Source organism: Thermobia domestica, chromosome 2 (genome assembly GCF_964235325.1).
Source record: "Thermobia domestica chromosome 2, izTheDome1.hap1.1, whole genome shotgun sequence".
Classification (NCBI taxonomy): domain Eukaryota; kingdom Metazoa; phylum Arthropoda; class Insecta; order Zygentoma; family Lepismatidae; genus Thermobia; species Thermobia domestica.
In genome coordinates this window covers 55324605-55347729 of record NC_137455.1, presented here as the reverse complement: position 1 = coordinate 55347729, position 23125 = coordinate 55324605, and the positions used below count along the sequence as shown (strand labels likewise).

Genomic DNA, 23125 nt, shown 5'->3' with positions numbered 1-23125 from the left:
GTATTATTGAGCCTTCCAAAATTTGGATTCACGGATGTTGGTGATACTGTAGTAACGTCAATTTGTAATTTTAGTAGTGAAAACTAAATGTAATATTATAAGTTTTTGTTTATTGTATAGATATGTACTAGTCTAACGTAATGCCATTTAAAAAAGATAAGTTTATGTTAGGTTGGTAACACTATTATATTTTTCAAATGGTTTTGTGAACTATATCAAACAATATCCGCCCCCCCCCTCCCGTTGTCGATATTTGGATGATACTAAATTTCAGCGGTTTGTAACCATTAGTTCCAAAGACAGTTCAAGATAAATGTCCCACTCTGTATATATTCTGTATGACATATACATAACCATATTACAAACACACTCCCAGGCACATACAAAACTGGTATCCTTTAGAATTTTTTTCCTAAACTTCCAAAGATATGAATCGATTTTGTATACACAATTGTACATAAATTAATACATTTTCTTTTTCTTCTTCTTCTTCTTTTTTTTTAATGTATAAGTTAGTGAAAGCTGGCACACTCTTGTCAGACAGTTTACTTAACACACTTGTATATTACCAAAATAAATCTAATAAAAATGAAAATAACTTTTGGTGTCATTGTTCATACAACGAAACGAACAAAAATGCACAAAGATAATCTACACACAATAAATTGGAGAAATTTGTCCAGTTTGTACTGTTTAAATAACGACATTGAGCGTCAGTGGTAGGGATGCGCACGAGACAAGATTTGTTGCTGTCTCGTCTCGAATATGTGCTGTAAAAGTGATGTCTCAACTTGAAAAATGTATATTTCTCTATTGGAAGAGCCGTGTCTCGACTCGTCTCGTGCGCATCCTTTGTCAGTGGCGTACAGGGGACTTCATCAGGGAGATTAAAGCACTCAATTTCATCTGAACCAATGGTAAACTCTACTATGGGCAAATCTCACGATCTTCCGGAAACTCAGTTTGTTAATTTATAGATTTAGTTGTCAAACAGTCATATCTGGCATGACTAAATATCTATTACTACTCCGTCGATGGTAACATACGTAAGCATTACTTGTCCTCTACTAAAACTTAACAGGATTTACCAAAAGCTCATACAGGGGCCGCGGTGGCTCAATGGTAGAGCGTTCACCTCTGGTGCATGGAGTCCTTGGTTCAATCCCAGCTCGCACACCATGTGCGTGGGTTTTCTTGGGGTTCTCCCGTTTCCTCCCACGTTCTTCGTTTCACCATTTTCTTAATTTCTAATCATAGGCTTCTTCAGCCTAATCGCTATAATCGTGGAACGAACAACTTAAAGATTTCATTTCAGAAGCTCATACAATTGGCACCAAGTACATGTTTCTGTTGGAACTAAGGTAGGTACTCTTTTTATTCTACGAGTATTCCTCTCACATACCTTGCTGACTTTGACTTCCTTAGATTCACACGTCGGACCATAATTTTCCATAATTTCACACGTCGGAGATAATATAAGGAAGCTCATACATGGGGAAGTGATTAGCACACGCGGAGCCGAAACGCTAGGTTCGATTCTCAGTGGGAGCTCACATATGATTCGGATCCCACGTTAAGATAGCTTAGGCCCACGTCTCATATATCCTCAATGCTGAACGGAACGTTAAACTTCCAAGTCAATCAACCAAATAATAAGCAAGGAAAGTAAACTGACTTAATATCCAATCAAAAATTGAGTTAAAGCTCTTCGCTCAGCTGCCTCCTCGCTTATACACTCTTCTGAATTTTTGTGCATAATATAAAAACAGTGAAAAGAACGTCATTATTTTATGAGCCTGATAGTAACTACAAATTCTTAAAGATCAGAAATTTGAGGGTTCTTTTTTTGACGTTATAAATACTACACTAAAGATCCCGAAAACTGTTATTAGTTCACGTAAACGCCATTAATAGTGTTTTACAAATGCTATCTGGATCACTCTAAATATTTGATTCTTTTTTTCTTTGTCTTCAACTTATTCACTACAATTCAAAACTGTGGAGCTAAGCTTAGCGAACGTAGTTTAGGTACGGGTATGGTATTGCCCAATATAATCTAGAAATGAAATGAAATCTTTCAGTTTGATATCCCACGATTGTGCCAGTTAGGGCTAAAGGAAACATGAATGATGGAATGAGAACGTGATAGGAAACGGAAGTACCCCGAAAAAAACCCACGGACACGATGTTGTTTACTACAAACTTACTTGACCAAGGGTCAAACCAAGGACCCCACGCACCAAAAGTAAGCGCTTTACCACAGAGCCCTCTCAATATAATCTATCGTCAACCTTAACTTAAATTAAAATACAGCTTATGGTACCGAAGGAATGCATTTGTCTTTCCCTAGTGGAAAGTAATGACAATCTTTCGAATGCCTTCTCTATGGTTTTATTTATAGTGTATAAATTCCATGAAGTAAACTCATATTTTTGAGCATATGCCTCTTAAAAATTAGTTTGTATTTTCACACATTTAGAAAGGCACTTCCAACAAGCAGTTTAACAATTTATCTTTTTCTAATCACACATACTTTTATATAAAATTACTCTTAACACAATTAATCACAAATCAAACATTCGTATTTACCCAATGAAAATAAAAACGTACACTTATCACAGAAATTAATGACTATCTGTACATATCGCTTTTTCAAGTGCTTGCATTATATGATCAGCTTTTGTATCCGCAGAAAGGGCTTTGTGAATCACTTGCATTAGTTCACTTTTCACAGTCATACGGCGAGATTCAGAAATTTTCTTAAAGTCTGCCAAAAGTGATAAAAAGAACATTCTGTCACCATCTTCTTCGATTCTTCGTTCTCGTTCTTCGATTCTTTTCTCAATACTCGAATACAAGGTAGTAAACATTTCCTGATCTAGTTCTTGTCCATAAGGACGTTTCTTTCCACGCCTCACCACCTTCTCCGTTGTGGACGATGATGTAGACGGTGGTTTGGCTTCATCTTCCACTATTTCACTGTCCAAGAATTCAGCCGGGGACGGTTCTTTCTCAAAATCTCGATAAGATGATTGGTCGTTACAATAACTTTGTTCTGACGGTGGGTTATTGTTAAAATTTTGTTGAAACGGCAGCTCCTGGCTAAAACTTTGAGACGATGACTCATTATTGTCATTGGTGGAAGGTTCACTTTTCACAACGATTGGTGATGCTTGATATTCAGGTTCAGGTGGCTCTGGACTGTCCTCTTTTGGCAGAGAAATCGAGCTACTACCCCCCAACGACGGCCTCCCTTTACTAAGAAAATGTAACTGGCTAAAGTACAAATAGGGTCTTCGTTTAGTATCACCAGGTTTCGGATTTTGCAGCCGGTTCAGCTCTCTGACATAACAATCTCGTAGGCTTTTCCATCTTCTTTGTAGGTTTCGACCTAAGAAACAGAAAAAAAAATATTGTATTAGAACACCTTCAACATATACTTTTCAAACAGAAAATATCCTTTTTTATGTATTCTAATAAATTACGTATTTAAATATTACCTCACTCATTTCTTTTTAAACTGCGATTTTCGGATATTTTGGGAAGTTATTACTCGTGTACAAGGACTTTATAAAGAAGTGGATATCCAGAATTTTCAACATGTTTACAAGCTGCTGGAGATTAAAGATAAAAACCAACAGAGAAGAAGTAGCAGCCTCAAATGACACTCATACTGCTTACGGCACAAGTATGAAAGAACTACATTCAGTGCTCTATACGATAAGTGAAAGTGTCACAAAGATCTAGAAGAAAATCCTGAGGTCACATAGCGCAGCAGCGTGTATGTCCACCGTGGTTATTCAGAACAAGTGCTTCAAGATGAGGCACTGAATGTCTTCTTGGTGTATTCAAGCCATGCTTCTTCGACCTGTTGCCAAAATTCAACAACAGTAGCTGAGTGGTCTCTAATGTGCAAGGAATTATGGACTCATGGACCAGATGTGTTCGATCGGTGAGAAAGCATAAGAATGCGCTCGCGAATGAAGCAGTGAAAGATTGTGCCTATCGAGAAAGTACAGGACGTTGTGTACCACATACGTTCCGCATCATTCTGTTGGAAAAAGACTCCCTGCAGGGTGGGTCCAATGTGGGTCCAATACTTCATTGATGCATTATTGGTGGTATGCGTATTAGATCGAGCGGGCATGGAGCCAAAAAGTACCGCTTGCCATAACGCCACGTGACGGCCCAGTATGTCGATGAAGATTGCAGGCACCGCCCAACTTCTTGCCAGAATACCGACAGGCACGAATGTGTCCACATGATTCTGTAGGCAGAAGAGGAATTCATCTAAGGAGATAACGTTCTAATATTTGGTTCACCATGCACGACATTGATGGCACCAGTACAACTGCACACGCCTATGTTAGCAGTCAAAGGGAGCCACAGCAACGGGTGCTGTGTAGGAACGCTCTGATTCACCAAACTACGTCTACCTCATACAGTTGTGAGGCTATTTTATGGTACACTGATCACTGTAGGCCTACAATAAAACTGAATTCCTGCTCGAGAGTTCGCGGTATGATTGTTCTATCTGTCATAGCCATACGCACAGAAGTCTGTCTTTCTGGTCCGTGGTATATCCTCCTAATCCTCAATCTCGTTGTATATTGGATTCCTGGAGCCTTCGATTTCACCTTCGCATCATTGTGACTCAATTCCGTCCAACACGAGAATAGGTGTCGTGGAATAATATTCCGTATCACGAAACGAGGTGAGAAACAAAGAAGTATTGTTTCACTGTTCAGACATACACACGTCACGCCGAAGGTCCATCACTACTGAACAGTGTCTCTCTCTTCTGTTGCTGTTTCCAGGCTGCGTCGCTGGCACAAGTGATGTGTTACGGAGCCAAACTGATAATTTACATTTTTTAAATTCTCTCCAAATGTGTGGTTAATCAGACTTCTTACTCTTGGCGTTGCGCTTTTAATGATTAGCAGTATAATTTGCTCCTCGATGCCTTTATGATGTAGAGTTATTATTATTTTTTAAAAATTTCATTATCTTAGTGTACTGTTTCTTAAACTGTTACCCGTGGATCACAAATCGACCTTGAGGCCTGTCCTTGTGGTCCTCTTAGATTAAAAAAAAAATCAAGGGAATTGTGTATTGTACTAGTAGTATGTTAAGAATCTCAAATATATATATATATATATATATATATATATATATATATATATATATATATATATTAGTAGTACTCCTACTACGAAAATACTGGTAAGCAGGGTTGAGTCCAAGCGCACAAATGCCCAGAAAGAAAATTTCGTAGCCCGGGTGGGAGGAGTAGTTTCCACCGAGCTGCCCCCTGAAATCATTACTGCTTTAAAGAAAAAAAAACGAAATATAGGATCCTTAATTGGCAATAAAATTATATTTATTCGGACACTAGAGCAATATGTCAGAAAATGGACCCTCTTTCAAGTTAACTGATAAGTTATCACTCTCTCAAAAGCTTAGGATACGAATTTTTAAGCATAAAATTTTAAATAAGCTCTACGTCTTATATACCAATGCTGAAACTCAACATTAAGAGCGTACTTTTTAAATATAGAGTATTTCAAAACAACACGGAACAGCACTCAAAAGGTTTGGGAGATGATTCCTGGCATTTACGTGCGCTATCCACTGCATCTTTCAGAATCATGCGATATTCACGCAACAATTTTTACAGAAGTTTGGTTACGGGCGTATAATTTGAAGTATTCACCAACTACCTCTATACAAATTGTTGCGGAAGTACCGCAGGATTCTGAAACGTGGATATTTGGATAGGGCACATACTAGTTCCTAAGTGAAGTCTTGATCCGACTACGCTAGGTCCCATAGTATTCGAGCTATGGACCTTTAAAGTTCATTTTTTTCATATTTTAAGCATCTTATAACTCCGAAAGGAAGCATGTGTGCACCTAGGTTGGTCTATACTTTTTGTCTTATCTTGGTGTCAGGTATCACTTCCCAAACGTTGTCGGTGTTGTTTTGAAACACTTTGTATATTGGTGCATAACTTAAAAGATAACGAATTAAATATTTAGAAAGTAAGCTTAAACATTATCTACAAAATGAAGTTAAATGGTCTTAGTAGTTAGATGATATTAGTTCACTACACAGCATGTTATAAGCACGAGTACTAAGTGATCTATTTACTAACAATCATATTCTGTGTTGTTATCTTTTCATCGTTATTTATTTATTTATTTATTTTTTAATGGCGAAAAACGTAGTGAAGAGAGACTTCTAACTCAATAGTTAAGTTACAAAATGAAACTTTTCGATTCTACTTAACTAGCCCCTTTTTTCTTTCTAATAAATAAATAAATAAATAAATAAATAAATAAATAAATAAAAGCTTTTACCTTCCTCTCTTCTCAGTGCGAGGGTTAGTAAAATGCATTATTATTATTATTATTATTATTATTATTATTATTATTATTATTATTATTATTATTATTATTATTATTATTATTATTATTATTATTACTAAAGCTATATTTAAAGGGAGATCTCAAATATTCTAGATTTTTCTCAGCTCTCTTGTGGCTATATGGCTTGTATACGTCCTTTGTGAGGGGCAGCTTGGGGTTCGATTCCCGAATGAAGCTCATGTGGCTCGAATATCCTATTCCGTCTCATATAACCCTGAAGCTTAAAAGGCATGCTACATTCAAAAACAATCAACAGTCAAGGCAGTATGTCAGAAATGACACGTGGTATAATGCACAAGCCAACCATTCCTGGTAATCTATCATTCAATAAATTAGATTTTTGATATTCTATTCGTGCCCCCCCCCCCCCCTTCCGACGTTTCAAACGCACTGTCTGTGTTTATCTTCAGAATTGTACTAATTTGGGGACTTGTACAATTATTGTGGCATAATTTTAATTTTTACATTCCTATAAATTTATATTTCAATACTTAATAATTAAATACTGAAATAGTTATAGTATAAATTCAAGTTTATATTAACCGTTTTCTTAATGTTGCTACTGCTTTTTTGTGATAAAAATATTCCAAATTTCAGTTAATTTCAAATCTTCTTTTCTATTCAACGTGTAACAGTAATTTTATTTCTATTGCATCTCTAAATATTTTTTTTACATCCATGAGTGGATCTACAGCACATATCAACGACGAATATTGAAACAAAATTTTATGATTTTCTTTTATTATATGTTGAAACGAGTTATCAAGGGAAGAGTTTTATAAAAGTAAATGTGATGATAGAAAAATTAGAAATAGTTGGGAAAGGAAGTATACAAGGAGGTGAAATCTATGGAATTCCGGGTATTACTATGGTGGTAGAAAATAAGAATGGGAAAATAGTAAGCGAAAGGACTTGAAGTCTTAGGAAGATGGAAAGAATGTGTTGAGAACTTGCACGAGAGTAGGGATAGACCCTAGAAAATGAAGTGCGCAGGATGATAAAGGGTTTAATATTCCTCGGAGTTTGAAAAACCTATATCCGAGATTTGGAATGGAAAGGCATCAAAAGAAAGAGGTGTATGTGGTGTTTGTTGATTTAGAAAAGGTTTTTGACCGGGCGAACTGTAAATTATTGTTGGGAGTTCTAATGAGAGTTGGGTTGGAATGGGAAGACTAAAAATTCATAAGAAACTTATACATGAACCAAAAGGTAAGTATTAGAATAGGGGAAGAAATGACAGGAGAGTGTAAGTAGAAGAGGAGTTTCACAGAGATGTTGACATTCGCCAAAATTATTTAATATTTATCGGGTGAAAAAGAGTCTGCGTACCAGTATTCCGGTAGGCGGTAGAATTAGGTGCATACGGTTTTCAGATGATATGGCGCTTGTTGCGGAATCTGAAAAGAAAATTAATAAGATCTTAGAAAACTTGACGAAAGGCTGTGAAGAATATGGAATGAAAATAAATGTTAGAAAGAAAAAAGCTATGGTGATTGGAACGAAGCGGTCGGTCAAAAAAAAAAAAAAAAAAAAAAAAAAAAAAAAAAAAAGATAGGAGGGAAGAAAATAGAACAGGTGACTAGTTTTTGATACTTGGGAAGTATTATTAGTGATTATATGAAGTGCAAACATGAAATAAAAACAAGGATAGGAATGGCGAAATAAACATTTAGGGGAGAAGAAAAGTCTATTTTGTGGGACCTTGAATAGAGTTGAAAATTAGACTCATAAAATGCTTCGTGTGGGGTGATGTACTGTATAGGGCACAAAATGGACATTACGCAAAACCGATGAAAGAAAAAAAACTAAAACCTTTCGAAATGTGGGTGTGGAGAAGTATGGAGAGAATGAGCTAGATCGAGCGGGAAACAAGTACTGGTAACAAAAGTGTTAGAAAGGTTGTGAAGTAAAGAACAATTTTATAGGTAATTAAAACGAGAAAGAGAAGCTGGTTGGGACATTGACTGAGAAGGAACTGTATTATAAGGGACATGCTTAAGAGTATGTTGGCAGGAAAGAGAGGGAGGGAGCGAAGGAGGCTACAGTTGATGGATAGTATCGAAACAGAAAAAATTGTATGTAAAGACAAAGAGGCTTGCTGAAGACCGTGGAGCACGGAAGCTTCTCAGTTTCAGCAAGTGATCTGCCAATAATAATAGAGCACCTATGATGATAATAATGATCTCTGACTTCTCTAGTTGGTTTAATCGTATCTGGTACATGTCTTATAATGTTCCTCATATCTAGTGTTAATTGCATGTGCCGTTTGTCCAAAGTATGTTAGTTCAATTCACATGGGATTTCACGGATGGAATATCAAGTCTTAATTATTGAATTATAAACATCCCTGTGAAAATTATATGGAATATACGAATTATCTACGAATTCATCTCTACTATTCGTTCTCATCTAGCCGTCGATTGCGTAAACGCTCTTTTACAAAATAGGCTAGATACTAGACCTAATTCAGTCCAAAGTGCATACAAAGAAGTTTAGCTTTACTTCTTCTAAACAGAGATAAACAGCAATACTAGCATCAGTACGCTGTTTAAAAATTATTGGCTAGTAATGCATTACTTTCACTCTCGCACGACGAGGAGCAAATTATACACATTAATTTTTAATTCTTGTACATCGTGGAAAGCAGACAGTGGCAGCTTCAGCGGGTAGGCCGGGTACGCACGGGCCTACCCCAAAATTTTTAAACATATATAAACGCTAAAAGATACAATTAAGAGAAAAATATATTTTCCACTATTTATATTGATGGTAGATAATTATTTAAAGTTTTTCCAGGAACACGAACTTTGTGGCGCTCTCTAAAGAGGGCAATGCCATCGCGGACTGACCGCGCACTCTGTGGCGTTTTTGAAAAGTTTTTCAAAATGTGTTAGGAGTAAAAAGCTAAGCGTTGCAATCTTAAAATCTTTCCACCAACACGGTCGAGTGTTGATCAAAAACACATGCGGATGTCTGAAACAACATACATTTCAAAGTAATTTGTTTTCCCACTCCCTCTCCCGTTGTTGGGAAGGAGAACCGGAACCGGTTTCTGGTTTCAAAGCATGTGGTAAAGAATAGGAAGACTGTGTGCGTAAAAGTATATGAATGGCATGCGAATTGTTACGAACTTATGAGTCTTGTATTGTTCCTGTGCTACCACTAACGAGGAGGAGAGTGAGTGAGTCCAGCATGCTGTGTCTTGTTCAGAAAATGGTGGTGACTTCAGAATTCTTTTCCATTATAAAAGTCTTTCTTCGATGCATAGTGTCTGATAAACATCGTTGCTCTGCGACAGTAGCGTAGCCAGGATGTGTGTTTGGGTGGGGGAAAAGTGCTGTTAGAGGTACATATAGAAACATTACAAACAAAAATATATAAACATAAAAATACATAAAAAATTACAAACATCAAAGTACATTGTCGGACCTCTTTGGGAGTGCCCGGCCCCTCTGGCCCCCCTTCCCTACGCCACTGCTGTGCGATGATGTACACCACAAAGTAGATGTTATTGGTAGTATTAGTTATAAGAAATACGAAATGAAATGAAATGAAACTTTAACGTCCCACGATTATGCCGGTTAGGGTAAAGGAGACGGTGATAATGAGAAATGAGTGAAATGGTGGAATGAAGAAAGTGGGAGGAAACGGGAGTACTCCGAGAAAACCCACGAGCACGGTGTTTGTCCACCACAAAGTTCACACGGCGCGAGCTGGGATCGAACCAGGGACCCCAAGCATCGGAGGTGAACCCTCTACCACTGAGCCACCGCGCCCCCTTATAAGAAAAACGAGTCAAAAAAAACTTTCGATGCACATAGAATTATTGCATATGGAACTAAAACCAATATTTTCATCTTCCAATGTAAATCACATTACACAGAATATCTACCTATATGTGCAATATACACTGTAGGTATGGGCACGAGACAAGATTTGTGGCTGTCTCGTCTTGAAAATGTGCTGTAAAAGTGATGTCTCGACTCGAAAAATGTATATTTCTCTACTGGAAGAGCCGTGTCTCGACTCGAATTTTGTCAGGAAAATCCTGTCTCGTCTCGTCTCGTCTCGTGCGCATCCCTAGTGCAATACTTACGTCAAGATGACAAGAATAGCACAGGACCGAAATGCCTGAAGGGTCCAGAGGCGTAGCCAGAAACTCGTCAAGGGGGGATTCACAAAGCATATTCTCTCTCTCTCTCTGTCTATATATATATATATATATATATATATATATATATATATATATATATATATATATATATCCAAACGCTGTGGGGGTAAGACACCCCAGTCATCTCTACGGGAGTTACAGGGGAATAATAAAAGTAAAGTATGTATGTGTATCCGTATGTATGTATGTAGGGGAGACCGGGGTATTCACGAACACTTAAGCTTTGATTATAAATAACTCCTTTGTTTTTAGAGATAAAACTTTAACATTTCTTGTGTATAGAAAGCTTGGAGCTTTTCCTTTCTACTAAAATGCAGAGGAAAGTCAAAAATAACATTTTTCAATAAATCAGTGAGATGTTTTAAAAATGTTCATATGTTCGGGATTGCCCCAGTGGTCGGGGTAATCCCGAACATACTGTTTACTTTAAACTTTCCTTTGCGAATGAAGGGAAATGCATTAAAATACATTAAAATTATACTGTAATTTAGTATTTTAAAACTTTAATAGGAATTATAATTACAAACATAACTCAAATTAATGAGAAATGTGTCCAGACCTCATTATCTTTGAAATTATTACACATGAAATCAATAAATAATAGGCTAAAGAAATGCAATCTTATGAAATAAATTCAGAAATAACGGTACATTAAGGAAAATATTCATTAAAATGAAAACATTATTTTGAACTGTAAAAATCACATATATACGCATTTATGTTTTCTCTCAAAGACAGTATTCTTTATTAGTCCAGTGTTGAAATGCGGTTAATGGCTGAACAAAATTAGCTAACTGCTAATGAATGCTACTAGGCTAAATAAATGTGTAAAACACTCTGTGAATCACACACAGAGAAAAAAAATGCAGCCTATGATGAAAGATCAGATATGTAAAATAGGATTACTATGAAATAATGAAGAAATAATTCTAAAAATAATAAATATAGTAAACTATTCTAATTAACAAAGCTAATAACGCTCAATACCAAGACATGATGTATTTCCCAAACCAATTTCATTAACGTATTACTTACATTTCAATAAGGAAAAACTATTTAAAAATTTTTGATAATTTATTTCACACTATTGGGCAATCCCGAACACTCCAGGTAATGGTGAACATTCTGTCTGTCGTTTCCCCATGAAGCGTCATTTTATTGTTAAAATTGAAACTAATTGTTGACTGCATACTGGCTAGTAAGATTACAAAAAACTAATGCTCAAATATAGGGAAATATATAGTCTTATCTGTAATAATACAGATAAGAGAAGAGCCAAGTTACGTTGCGCAGATTATTGAATCAATTTCATAAGTGAATCGACAAACACAACAAAACATCTTCTTCCTGGTAATCCACTCAATTGACTGTCATCAAATGTATGCTACACTTGTTCAGGTCTCTCCGCTAGCATGCAGCAAAATCACCTGTTTTCTTACAAGTTTCCTTCGGTGTAAACTTGGGTGTTCGGCATTACCTCAGTGTTAGAGAATATCCCGGTTTCTCCTATTCAGTCATGATTTCAGGGGGTGGTCCGGGGGAAATTTCCGTTTTATTCAAGTTTCCCTCTCTATATATATACATATACGAGAGCAGTCTTAGGGAAGTAACGTAACGCAAGTAACGCGTTACTTTTTAAGTAACGTTTCCTAGTAACGCGTTACATTTTTTCCAAAGTAACTGTAACGGTAATGCGTTACAAATTTTTAAGTAACGTACCTAGTTTGCGTTACTTTTTTCGCGTTACATTTCGGATGAGTAACTACAATATACTGTATGTATATTTTTTTCGGAAACAAATGTTTCTTTCCTGTAAGTGAATTTCTCAGAATGGAACAATGGAGCATGAACGATGGCAGTGAGTAACTACAATGTATGTATATTTTTTTTTCGAAAAAAAAATGTTTCTTTCCTCTAAGTGAATTTCTCAGAATGGAACAATGGAGCATGAACGATGGCAGGGAGTAACTACAATATTTACATAACAAAATATAGTGCCACTTGCTGTTTTTGGAAGATGAGGACAGCCTCAGGGAAATCACGAGTACTGATTGCAAGCACCTGGAAGATTTTGTCTTAGATTTTGAAAGTTCCAAATCAATACATTCAGTGAGTGAACTACGAGTGCAATGGTACTGGAAGTCTATTTTACTTTGATTGGTGTTGTTTTTATAAAGATGGAGAACGAAAATATTTTATTGTTCGAACATTTGAAAGAATACTTTTTCTTAAAAGCTGAAGATGATAGTGAACAGAATTTAAAAATAGTGCCCCGGCGGGAAATATTTATCAAGAACTAGGGTACCATAATTAACGACATTCATTAAGGAATTAATATGAATAAACTGTGTTCTGATGAGCAGGCCTACTTTGTTGATGTAATGTTGATGGTATGTAATATACAAAGTACAATATTACTCTTCATTACAATTTAACACAAATGTCTAAAAGAAGAAGAAAAAGTATAAAGAACAGAATGTGTGCGGCTATATACATATTTCTTGTTTTAAAATTATGTGAAACATATTTCACCATTTTATTGGTTATAATACTCCTTTTAGCACAGGGCTACAGAATACACATAATTCTTTTAAAATGCCAAACGACTGTCATTTTGGTTTGTTGGATCATGCTGATTCTCACATTTAACTCAGATATTGTACATACTCACTTTTGTGCCAAGTTTGGTTCCGGTCGGTTAAAAAAATGTAAAAATTACGATTTATAAAAAGTTCCACCTGTTGTCCAAGATATATGTAGCGTGTGCAGGAAAAACAGTATGTCAGAAAACAGTACGTTTTTCAGAACATGCTTTTTTCCCCTCTCTGATATATAGTGAAGCACATATACTATAATTTTCAAGACTTGATTATTCAATTCAGGTTTAGAATTAACTTACAAAAATTGGACCAAAGTAGGGAACCAGTTATAGATATCAAACATCGATTTATCTCATTTTGGCGAATTTCTAACATACTCGTTTTCCTCCGTACGCGAGATGTATGCAACTAAATTTTACGCCAAATTTGGTTCTAACCCGTTAAAAATTACGGCAGTTATCTAGTTCTAAAAAAAAAACATGATATATATCGACCCTCTCAAGAAGGTGGTATCTACTTGGAAAAAATCCTGAGAAAATACACATATCCAAGAGAAATAAATATACCTTTTGGCACACTGCAACAGCAGATGGATTTCTCAGAAAATTTTAAAAACAGACGCTATTTTGAACGTTTCTCGTCAGGTTGTATTTCTTAAAATAGTACGACCGGTGTGAGAATTATCAGGGAGGAAGGAGGGGGGAATCTTCCTGTCCAGGATTAGATAGCTTCCATAAGTTTGAATTTCCTCATGTTAATTTTCTCGGATGTGCACTTTATCTCCTTTGTAAAATGTCCTCGCACACTGAGTCTGGCATGAAGTAAGTATGTATATAATACTGGCCCGTTTTATCGATGTCCCGTATAATTAGCCTACAGGAAGTCAGTCACATACATTTTTCATTGTTTTGTCAAATACACTGACAACAGTTAAACATTGATATTTTCTTTCTTCCTAATGTTACTCATATTCAGTTATTTCCTTCATAGCTTCCTATGGCGAAGGGACAATCTAAAATGTCCCTTATAAATAAACAATAAAAATTAGTTACAGAAATTATTCTGCAAAACTGGATATCATGTTTTCCTTTGAAAATTTTATTATTATTATTATTATTATTATTATTATTATTATTATTATTATTATTATTATTATTATTATTATTATTATTATTATTATTATGTCCGTGTCTCAAAAGCCCATGTAGGTAGTAAAGCTTTCCGCGCAACCCCATCACTGAGAAAGTAGCTCAGACTTTACTTTTCAATGTAATACCGAAGATGATGGAATCATTTATCTGACCGCGTTTGTGACAGAAACTAGAAAACAGGTCTCTGCTCTTAGATTTACTTCGTGGCAGCTGTTTGGACTTCATCGTTTCGCGAGGATCTCCTAAAAATACACAACAAAGAAACCTTTCCTTGAAAGTTACAATGTCAGTGAATAGCTTGTCAAGAGGTCAGCCACCTTCCACCCCAAAAGAGAAGACGCCCTCTTCTCCCCCTCTTCACCTCGTTGAGAAAGGACGCCTCCTCAGTAGGTAATAGTTTGTGACGTCACTAAGCATTTATTCCGGGTTTGAAAACAATTTCTTTGTGTCTGACTAGGCCAGAAAAGGAGTTTTCTGTCCCTATTTGTTGAGTGCTGTATATTGAGCAAAGCCTTAGCTAAAACTGTTACTGGAGTGAGGCTGTTTTTATTTGCGTAAAAACCAGCCGAACACTTGTTTCTCCATATCAATGAAATGTTTATACCTATATTATTATTATTATTATTATTATTATTATTATTATTATTATTATTATTATTATTATTATTATTATTATTATTATTATTGACTTCTCTCTAATAGACCTCACATGGATACATTGGTATTAAAAGAATTAGGAAAGATACGAAAACTAGTTCGAAACTGGTATGTAATAAAAGTCATATAATTCTTAACTTTGCAACTTACAGCAGCATGGCGAAAATATTTGGTATTATGGTTCCATATTACAGCTCTAATGAGCAAAGAGAAAGAAAATTATGGTTCTTGTTATATACATACGGTACCATACTATGGTGGGAACAATAATAATTCTTATAATATACCAGTATGCTATTACAAGAATTTTCGCACTAGAAGGTGATAGTACCGTATATTTGTAGCACGAATCATAATTTCTTTCTTCGTACTCATATAAAGCTGTAATATCAAACTATAATACTGCATATTTTCGCCAGTTACTAGCGTTTTTGTTAATAATCAGAGTTACATAATTTATTGCTAATTTAAAAATCGCTCCGAATCATGGTGGGTGGGAGTTACATCTCCGGAAGTAGTTTCGGATTACGTCTTCAGAAGTACAAATTCTTACTTACAAGTAACTCACACTGGCTCTCTTCGCTTCAGTTGCATAATAAACAGGATATGTAGAGTCTATATGAAGTGATAATAACCACTGTTGTCCAGTTTTGTGAAACTCACGATAATAAACAATGGCATAAATGGAATTAGAAAAATACAGAATTTAGACTAGTGTAAGACGCCGATTGTGATAAGATTGCACAGACATAAAGAACATCGAAAAAGAAGCGACACCTGTTATATATATATATCGGCCAACAAGCACATTGAAAGTGTCAAATGGGGACATAAAAATGGGGTCAAAATGAGATTATGTGGAATATAGCGAGAACGAGAAGAGATATCAGAAAAGTTTAAATGTACGAAATACTACCCATAGTCGACGCATTTCAATGAGGTAGTAGGCACCCATGAGAAGAGAGCAGAACATCCGAAAATGGACAAATCACGTGTACAACATTGTCACAATGTGTTGCGGAAATGAGCGAAAAGGGTGATAAGGAGCAAGAAGAAAGAAGAAACGAAAACAAAAAATACCTGTTTTTGCTTTGGGTGCATGTTGCCCGTATGCGAAAGAGACGCAGATTTATCTCAATGCCCAAAGATGGGATAACACGCAGGAAGGATGCAAACGCCGTTCATATAGACAGCCAGCGAGACAGTACTGCTTGGTGGGTTGCATATATCGCGTAATGAGAACAACGATGAGATGGATGTTGGAAACGAAAATGTGTGTAGGCAGTAGTAACACAGAAACAAAATTGTTACTATTACTGTTATGTTGTACGCGTATTTTCGTAATGATGTAATGTTGATATTCATGTGTGGTAATGATATTAATGTTGTTGTTTATCTTACGTATGTGGACCACCTGCGATTACGTTCTACTGTGGTATGAATTTTTGTTTCCATTACCCGGTGTATCACAATCGGTGTGTTACACCTGTGTACTAGGGATGCGCACGAGACAAGATTTGATGCTGTCTCGTAACGAAAATGTGCTGTAAAAGTGATGTCTCGACTCGAAAAATGTATTCTTCTCTATTGGAAGAGCTGTGTCTCGACTCGAATTTTGTCAGGAAAATTCTGTCTCGACTCGCCTCGTGCGCATCCCTACTGGGTACCCTGCCTTGTAAGTTAATGGTAGAACAACTTACCATTCCAGACATGGGCGGCGATTAGGGAGGCACGAGGGGGCAGCTGCCCCCCACTTTTTTGAAGTGACGTCCTAATTTATATAATTTCATTTGGAAATGTAAACAGGATGTCCACACAATTTGGAGAAAAGATCTCTGACTTTTCCCTTACTTTCCATGACGAAAGTTCCAGATTTCCCTGACCCCTGAATAAGTTAAAAATACAGAAAAAAGAAAGAAACCCCAACCTCCACACTTCCCATAGTTGGCATTGTTCTCTTCCGCTCCTGTTTTTCTTTTTTTATTTTCTTTCCAAAGGAATGTAAATTTACAAACATATGCATTAGGTCGATATTGATTAGGCCTACATATTACACAAAATGTAAAGTTTCAAACGAAAGTGTGCAGTATACAGAGTACTTAAGGTATAAAAAATACACATTATAATACCAATTACACAGCATTATAATATTGCCTATAGTAATAAACAGTTCATACATGATTTTACTGATTATTAAAAAAACACACACACACACACATTATGTAACACATACTTTTGCTGGTGCAGTTTAAATGCAACCCATTTAGAAATTTGTTTTCATACTTTCTCGCATAGTTTTCTTCTCATTGATTTGAATATCCTTGTCTTCGCAGGTTAATTTTCTTTTCTTCCTCCAGCTCCTTTAGTTGTTGCTGAATCTTCCGTTTCTCTCTCCTCTTCTCGTCTCCAGCATTTATTTCTCTTTTCCTTTCCAAATACATCTGATATTGTCTCATTGGACTTCTCACTGAATTTATCATACCTCTTGTAATTGTTAATCCTGATGATCCACCTATTCTCATCACAGAATCATATATGATCCGTTGAGCCACCAGAGATTCTTCTTGTAAGTTCTCAACAATGAGAATTTTATTTATTGTGAAACCACTTTCAAAAAATGCGTTTCCGTGAAAGAAGATAAAACACAATTTCATAACTGACCATAAGTCAACGAAGTTCTTCCCATTTCCTAAGACTAAGTAAAAAACTCATCAAGTCGAATACCATCTCTGTCATTGGCTATGAATTCATTCGAGTGTTCCTTAAATTCTTCAGTCTGAGCTTTCACTGTGAGCCGGAGATACTATTTCTTCGCGTTCTCAGCCACTTATCCAGATATTCTTTTTGCACCATGCAATTCTTCTAGAACAGCGTCTACCCTTTTGAGCAAATATGCCAGGATGCACTTAGATATGTGTTTCTCGCAGAAAATTAGTTTCAACAACTATATCAGAGAATACTATCGCCTTCAATATCATTATTGAGAACACTACATTTTACATCCAGTAACAGGAAAGAAATCAACCCTATTTCATAAATTCAGTAATTGAACAATGGACCTAAATCGATTTTTCCCTGACTTTCCCTGACCAATCTGCCATTTCCCTGACTTAACTTGATACATTCCCTGACCTCTCCCTGACTTTCACTTATTTTCCAGAATGTGGACACCCTACAGCAGATTTCAGATGAGAAGCGGCATGGCCTTGAGTTGGCTTTACGCGGCGTCCAATTGGCTTTGAGCGATGTTGACAATTCGCGACAAGCAGTTCTGCACATTGACTTCTCGCGCTACTGCGAATCTTGACAATAGCAGAGGCGCTTATTAGAAATATTGTATTAGCACATTAACTGCTCACTTTACGAAGTAGAGAAAAGAATTACGAACACATACGTGAAAACTACATCTTTTTATGACAACTGGTTGTCATGATACACGTTTTGAAAGGTTTCCATATAAAACAATTAGTAAAACGAGCGTTGAGTCCCGTCTAATTTCCAGTGGATTTTTCTTCGATTTGGAAATGGAACTCAACTTTTATTAAAGGATAATCAGGGGTGTAACCAACAGGTTGTTCTAGGGGAACATTACTTTCAGGGGGAGGAAAGCTTTTCACACATTAAAAACAGAACAAATGACCTCTTTCAGAATATGAAAGCATTTTAACTCACCATGTATACTATACACATATTATGTTTTCTCGATGCTACCTCAACAAAAGACGGATCTTGACAGTACTGAAGTTGAAAAGCGGATTGTAAGAGATAAACCAATAAGCTATTCATAAGAAAACAAATGCTGTTTCTAGCAGTCTGTTTATCCGACTTTGTGTTTATGTAGGTTAAAATACTAAAGGGAAAAACCTCGAAAAAATATCAACTCAGATATTATTATGCAATAATATAGTAGTGAGAGATCCTGGGGGGACTGAGGGAGCCAGAGCCCCTCATTTTATTTGTAAATGTGCAATATTAGGCATAATTTGAATGCAATTTGTCTTAAAATCATCATACATGCTTTCTGCATCTGAATGCACCCCCCCTCCCCCAATTTACAGAGAAATCAGCGTCCTTGTAATTAGGTACAGAAACTGTATTGATGATGTTTTCTTTTTTCTTTTTTTAAAACTCGTATTTTATTATAAACGTTCCTAATTTGCATTAACTATTAAATAAGTTTACTAAACATATACTAGATGAACCTCATTTCGGGGCTGGAAATAGTTTGGAAAGTCAAGGCCCTCTTTTCCCCCGTTTCTACACCCTTGAGAATAGTAAGCGATCGAATTAAATAACAAGCCTCTGCAATTTGATTCATATATATATATATATATATATATATATATATATATATATATATATATATATATATATATATATATATATATATATTCGATTCCCGGCGGGAGCTCATGTGGAAGAACAGAAGGTATGGGACATTCGTAATATTGTTTTGAAATTGCCTTCATGCAAGATTCTTCCTTATTCGACAGAAGAAACGCAGTATGATTTTTTTTTCTTCGTTTCAATACCTTACGTATGTGTGGCCAATTACGTACTCCTTGTTTACTCCTCTAGCAGGGATGCAAAAGCATCAGGCGTCTGAGTGATGTCATAAATTATTGTAACCCAAAACAAACTCGACCATATCGTGTTGCTTACGAATCAGATGGATTGTTGTTGTGAGACCTACATCAAGTATAAGAGTATGTTATTATAGGAACAGACATGGAAGCAAAGGAGCTGATTGTGTGTAGGAACGCAACTTCTCTTCTAGCATAAACAGAATTCATCAGTGTCTAGGTTGCTTTCTTTCGTGGTAGTTCATTTGTTCTCCAAAATTATAGTTGACAATGTCTTTAAGGAAACCGAGTACAAGTGCGGAATTTTCTTAAAAAAAAAAAAACAAAGTGCTACGAAGTGAAGCTCGAAGAATTATTTTTTGTGTTTACAATTTTTGGAACTTATAATAAAAAATTTACAAGAGTCAGATTCAGACAATGGCGAAATATTAATTGACATAGACAATAGTGAAAGTAGTGTTGAAGGCGAACGTTTAGCAGTTCCACTGGAATAAGTTAATAGGTATGTTATTCAGTTGCTATATATACTTCTAGGATACACAGCCAAAATCTTTGAGTTTGCTGGAATAGCATATTTACATTGTGAATAATGTTGCCAATGTATGTGTAATAATCTCAACTAGAGGAAGAGCGAGAAGGGAAAGGGGAGTCCGAAATCCGGCAACACCGCGCGGAATATCGCACAGCATTGGCTACTGCCCGTGATGCTTTACATCTGAAAAACACAATAGTAAAGGTTTCGTATGTATTACTGTTCCATAGAAAAAAAATGGTGCCATATGATATTTGCCGTTGCGTGAATACGTATTGGATATTTGTCTTCCCGTGGAGTTAAGAAAGCTACAGGAATTGCGTTTTAATTGCAATTCAAAGCAACTAATATTGCAATTGCATATTTCTTTAAATGCCATAGCATATGCTTGCAGTACTTATTGTATTTCATTTTTTAAGAGTAAAAACATTGATTTAATGGCATGTGTGGAATTAAAAGTATAAGTTGTTCATTAATTCTCAGTTTCAATATAACTTCTGTAAAACAAAGCGTCATTATTCATTACTATGATTAATATTATCCCTTCTATTTATTTGTTTTGCAAATTTATTAAATAATCTGATCGCACAATTTTCCAGACAGAATTTTAAGATGTTCATGAGCAAGAACTCAAATCTCTTCTTACACTTTCGTTGTTTAAGACTATAAAGAGCTACTACCTACCTGTATTGCTCTCATGAATTTACTTAATAAAATAGAAATACGATATACAGCATTTTAAGTGAAAAAAGATAGTATCCTGTTAGTTATACAACCTTTCATCAAACAGTGTTAGAAACAACCAGGAAATCTAACATTGATATACAATTGTTAAGATCATGTCTTGCCCCCCCACTTTTAACGTCCAACCGCCGCCACTGACTCCAGAAACTGCATTATGTCCATGACTATAACTCCTTTCACTCCAGCCACCATCAACGTACACTGTTATGTATGGAACACCATCGGGGTCAACATGTCCCTTCTCGATTGCAATTTGTCTTTCTTTTTCTCCATTTTGTTTCATTTGAGACCATAGACTATCAGCCCAAACCTGCAGACAATTAGAAATAGAAAAATAAGGATGACTTCCTAGCACAAACTTAGTCGAAAGGTTTGTGACATAAATCCAAAATGCGTTGAAGCAATTTTGGTGTCTTTACTGAAAATGTAAAATCAACTACATATAAATAAATACAAATAAATAAATAAATAAATAAATAGAAAAATAATTTAAACTTTGGAACAACAATTCCAGTTTTCCATTATAATTTAAGAAATGTAAGTAATACAGATCTAGAAAGACAATTGCAAACGTAGTAATTATAATAAATTTTGAATGTTCAAATTTACAATGTTGTAGGCCCAAAATAAAGTTTAAGGAAGTATTCTAGTTTTCTTCAGAATGAGTTATTGTTAGAGGGAAATTGTAAGCCTATTCTTATTGCATATCAAACAAATGTATTACTTACCGTTTCTAGGTGCTGTTCAGTTTTACTAAACAGATCATTACTCATGCATGGAATGTTCATTACACTGAGTAGCTCCTGAAGATGGGAATAACCACTTCCAATTGTTAGAGTACCCCAAACTGCACTTTCATTTATTGTCATAACTTTTGACCTGGGAGTTTCTTCAGTTGAATGACTATTTCTCTGTTGCATACCCTGCACTTGAAATTGATATAACTACGGAGACCAACACGTCTTTCTTTGTGATACCGCAATTTCCCTAAAGTGCAGACTTCACGGTGTTTATCTTGTAATGTCATCGACCACCGAAGGACGTGTCCCAAATCAACAATTCTGCGGCCACTTAACTCAGATTTCTTGGTGACTTCCGTTTCAGGCTCGATAACATAGAATGGTTCGATTTCGGTACTGTGGAGGAAAAAGAACTCAATATGAGAATAAGAAACTTTCCCAATTTTATCATAAAGACACAAAATGAAATGTCTATAAATTAATAATCACAATCCGAAATTTAAATTTTAAAATGATTTATTTTTATTACTTAATCTGCTCTTATACCTTCCCTCCATGGGCACCCTAAGGGGGGACGGGGGCACGGTCCTCCCTTGACTCACGAAAACGTATAATGTATAGACCCAGCATTGCGACCCGGGGTTGCATTTTTCCCCATTCCACCAGCTCCAACTATACGCCCCCCCCAGAAAATTTTCTTCGGGAGTCGTTGCCCCCCTCCCCTTGTAACAAAAAATAAACATATCGCAGACCCGCCCTCTCTCCTAATCTGATTACGTAATAACTCCTTTGTACGTACAAAAGTATTCTGTGACAGTCTTTGTATGAACATTTAACTTGTTCATATACAAAGTTACTTTCTTGACAGGATATAGTTCTCAAACAGATATCCGAGTCCGGTGTGAACACACCACTGTCTACATACGATATGTAAAACGTAGTGCTGTAATTTTACTACATAGCTGTTCTCAGTAATATAATAAGCATATTATTATTATTATTAGTTTTGAAAGAAACATAATTCTAATCTGCTTTTTTGTGTAGAAAATATATAAACTATTAAGTAAACATCCTTACCTCATATTAAAACTATCTTCCTGCTGAAAACTTCTAGAAGAGCTCGTAGATTCTTCACCGATGTCTTGGTCTGTCCGAAGGCTATTGTCTCCCTGTAGTGGAGTATCTTCCAAATTCTCTGTAACGGCATTTACCGGTACATTATCACATTCAAGTTTTCGTAGTTTCCACGCTAGACGACGTGCTTTAAATTGCTTATTTCTTTTTCTCGTTTTTGACAGTAGTCGTTTCTTTCTAGCCATTATCACGGATAGAAAATCACGCACCACCTTCACAATAGAAAAGAGCAGCAAGTGGTTAGTAACACTGATGCTTTCTACGCTTATGGACGAAGTATGGCTACAGTTCACATGGCGGCGCCACCGTACGACGGGAAATTCAAAATTATCGAATGTTGTAATAAATTCCTACTTTTCTCGAAATACGTACAATTTTAAAA

General features: G+C 35.9%; 2 protein-coding genes across 3 annotated transcripts in view; both read right to left on the bottom strand.

The window, feature by feature from the left end:
* Nucleotides 1-254: 254 nt before the first annotated feature.
* LOC145672372 (uncharacterized) overlaps nt 255-23125 on the bottom strand; it is a 207144-nt gene continuing 184273 nt past the window's right edge. For both annotated transcript variants that reach the window (XM_081741549.1, XM_081741548.1), the window contains exon 2: nt 255-3391. In XM_081741549.1, coding sequence (XP_081597675.1) covers nt 2625-3391 — 767 coding nt within the window. In that variant the 3' untranslated portion in view covers nt 255-2624. The remainder of the gene's footprint in view (nt 3392-23125) is intronic.
* LOC145679679 (uncharacterized) lies at nt 20650-21803 on the bottom strand. Its single transcript, XM_081750253.1, has 2 exons — nt 21598-21803; nt 20650-21179 (listed from the first exon to the last, which is right to left on the bottom strand). Exons 1-2 carry the CDS (start codon nt 21787-21789, stop codon nt 20937-20939), a joined length of 435 nt encoding a protein of 144 aa, XP_081606379.1. The 5' UTR covers nt 21790-21803; the 3' UTR covers nt 20650-20936.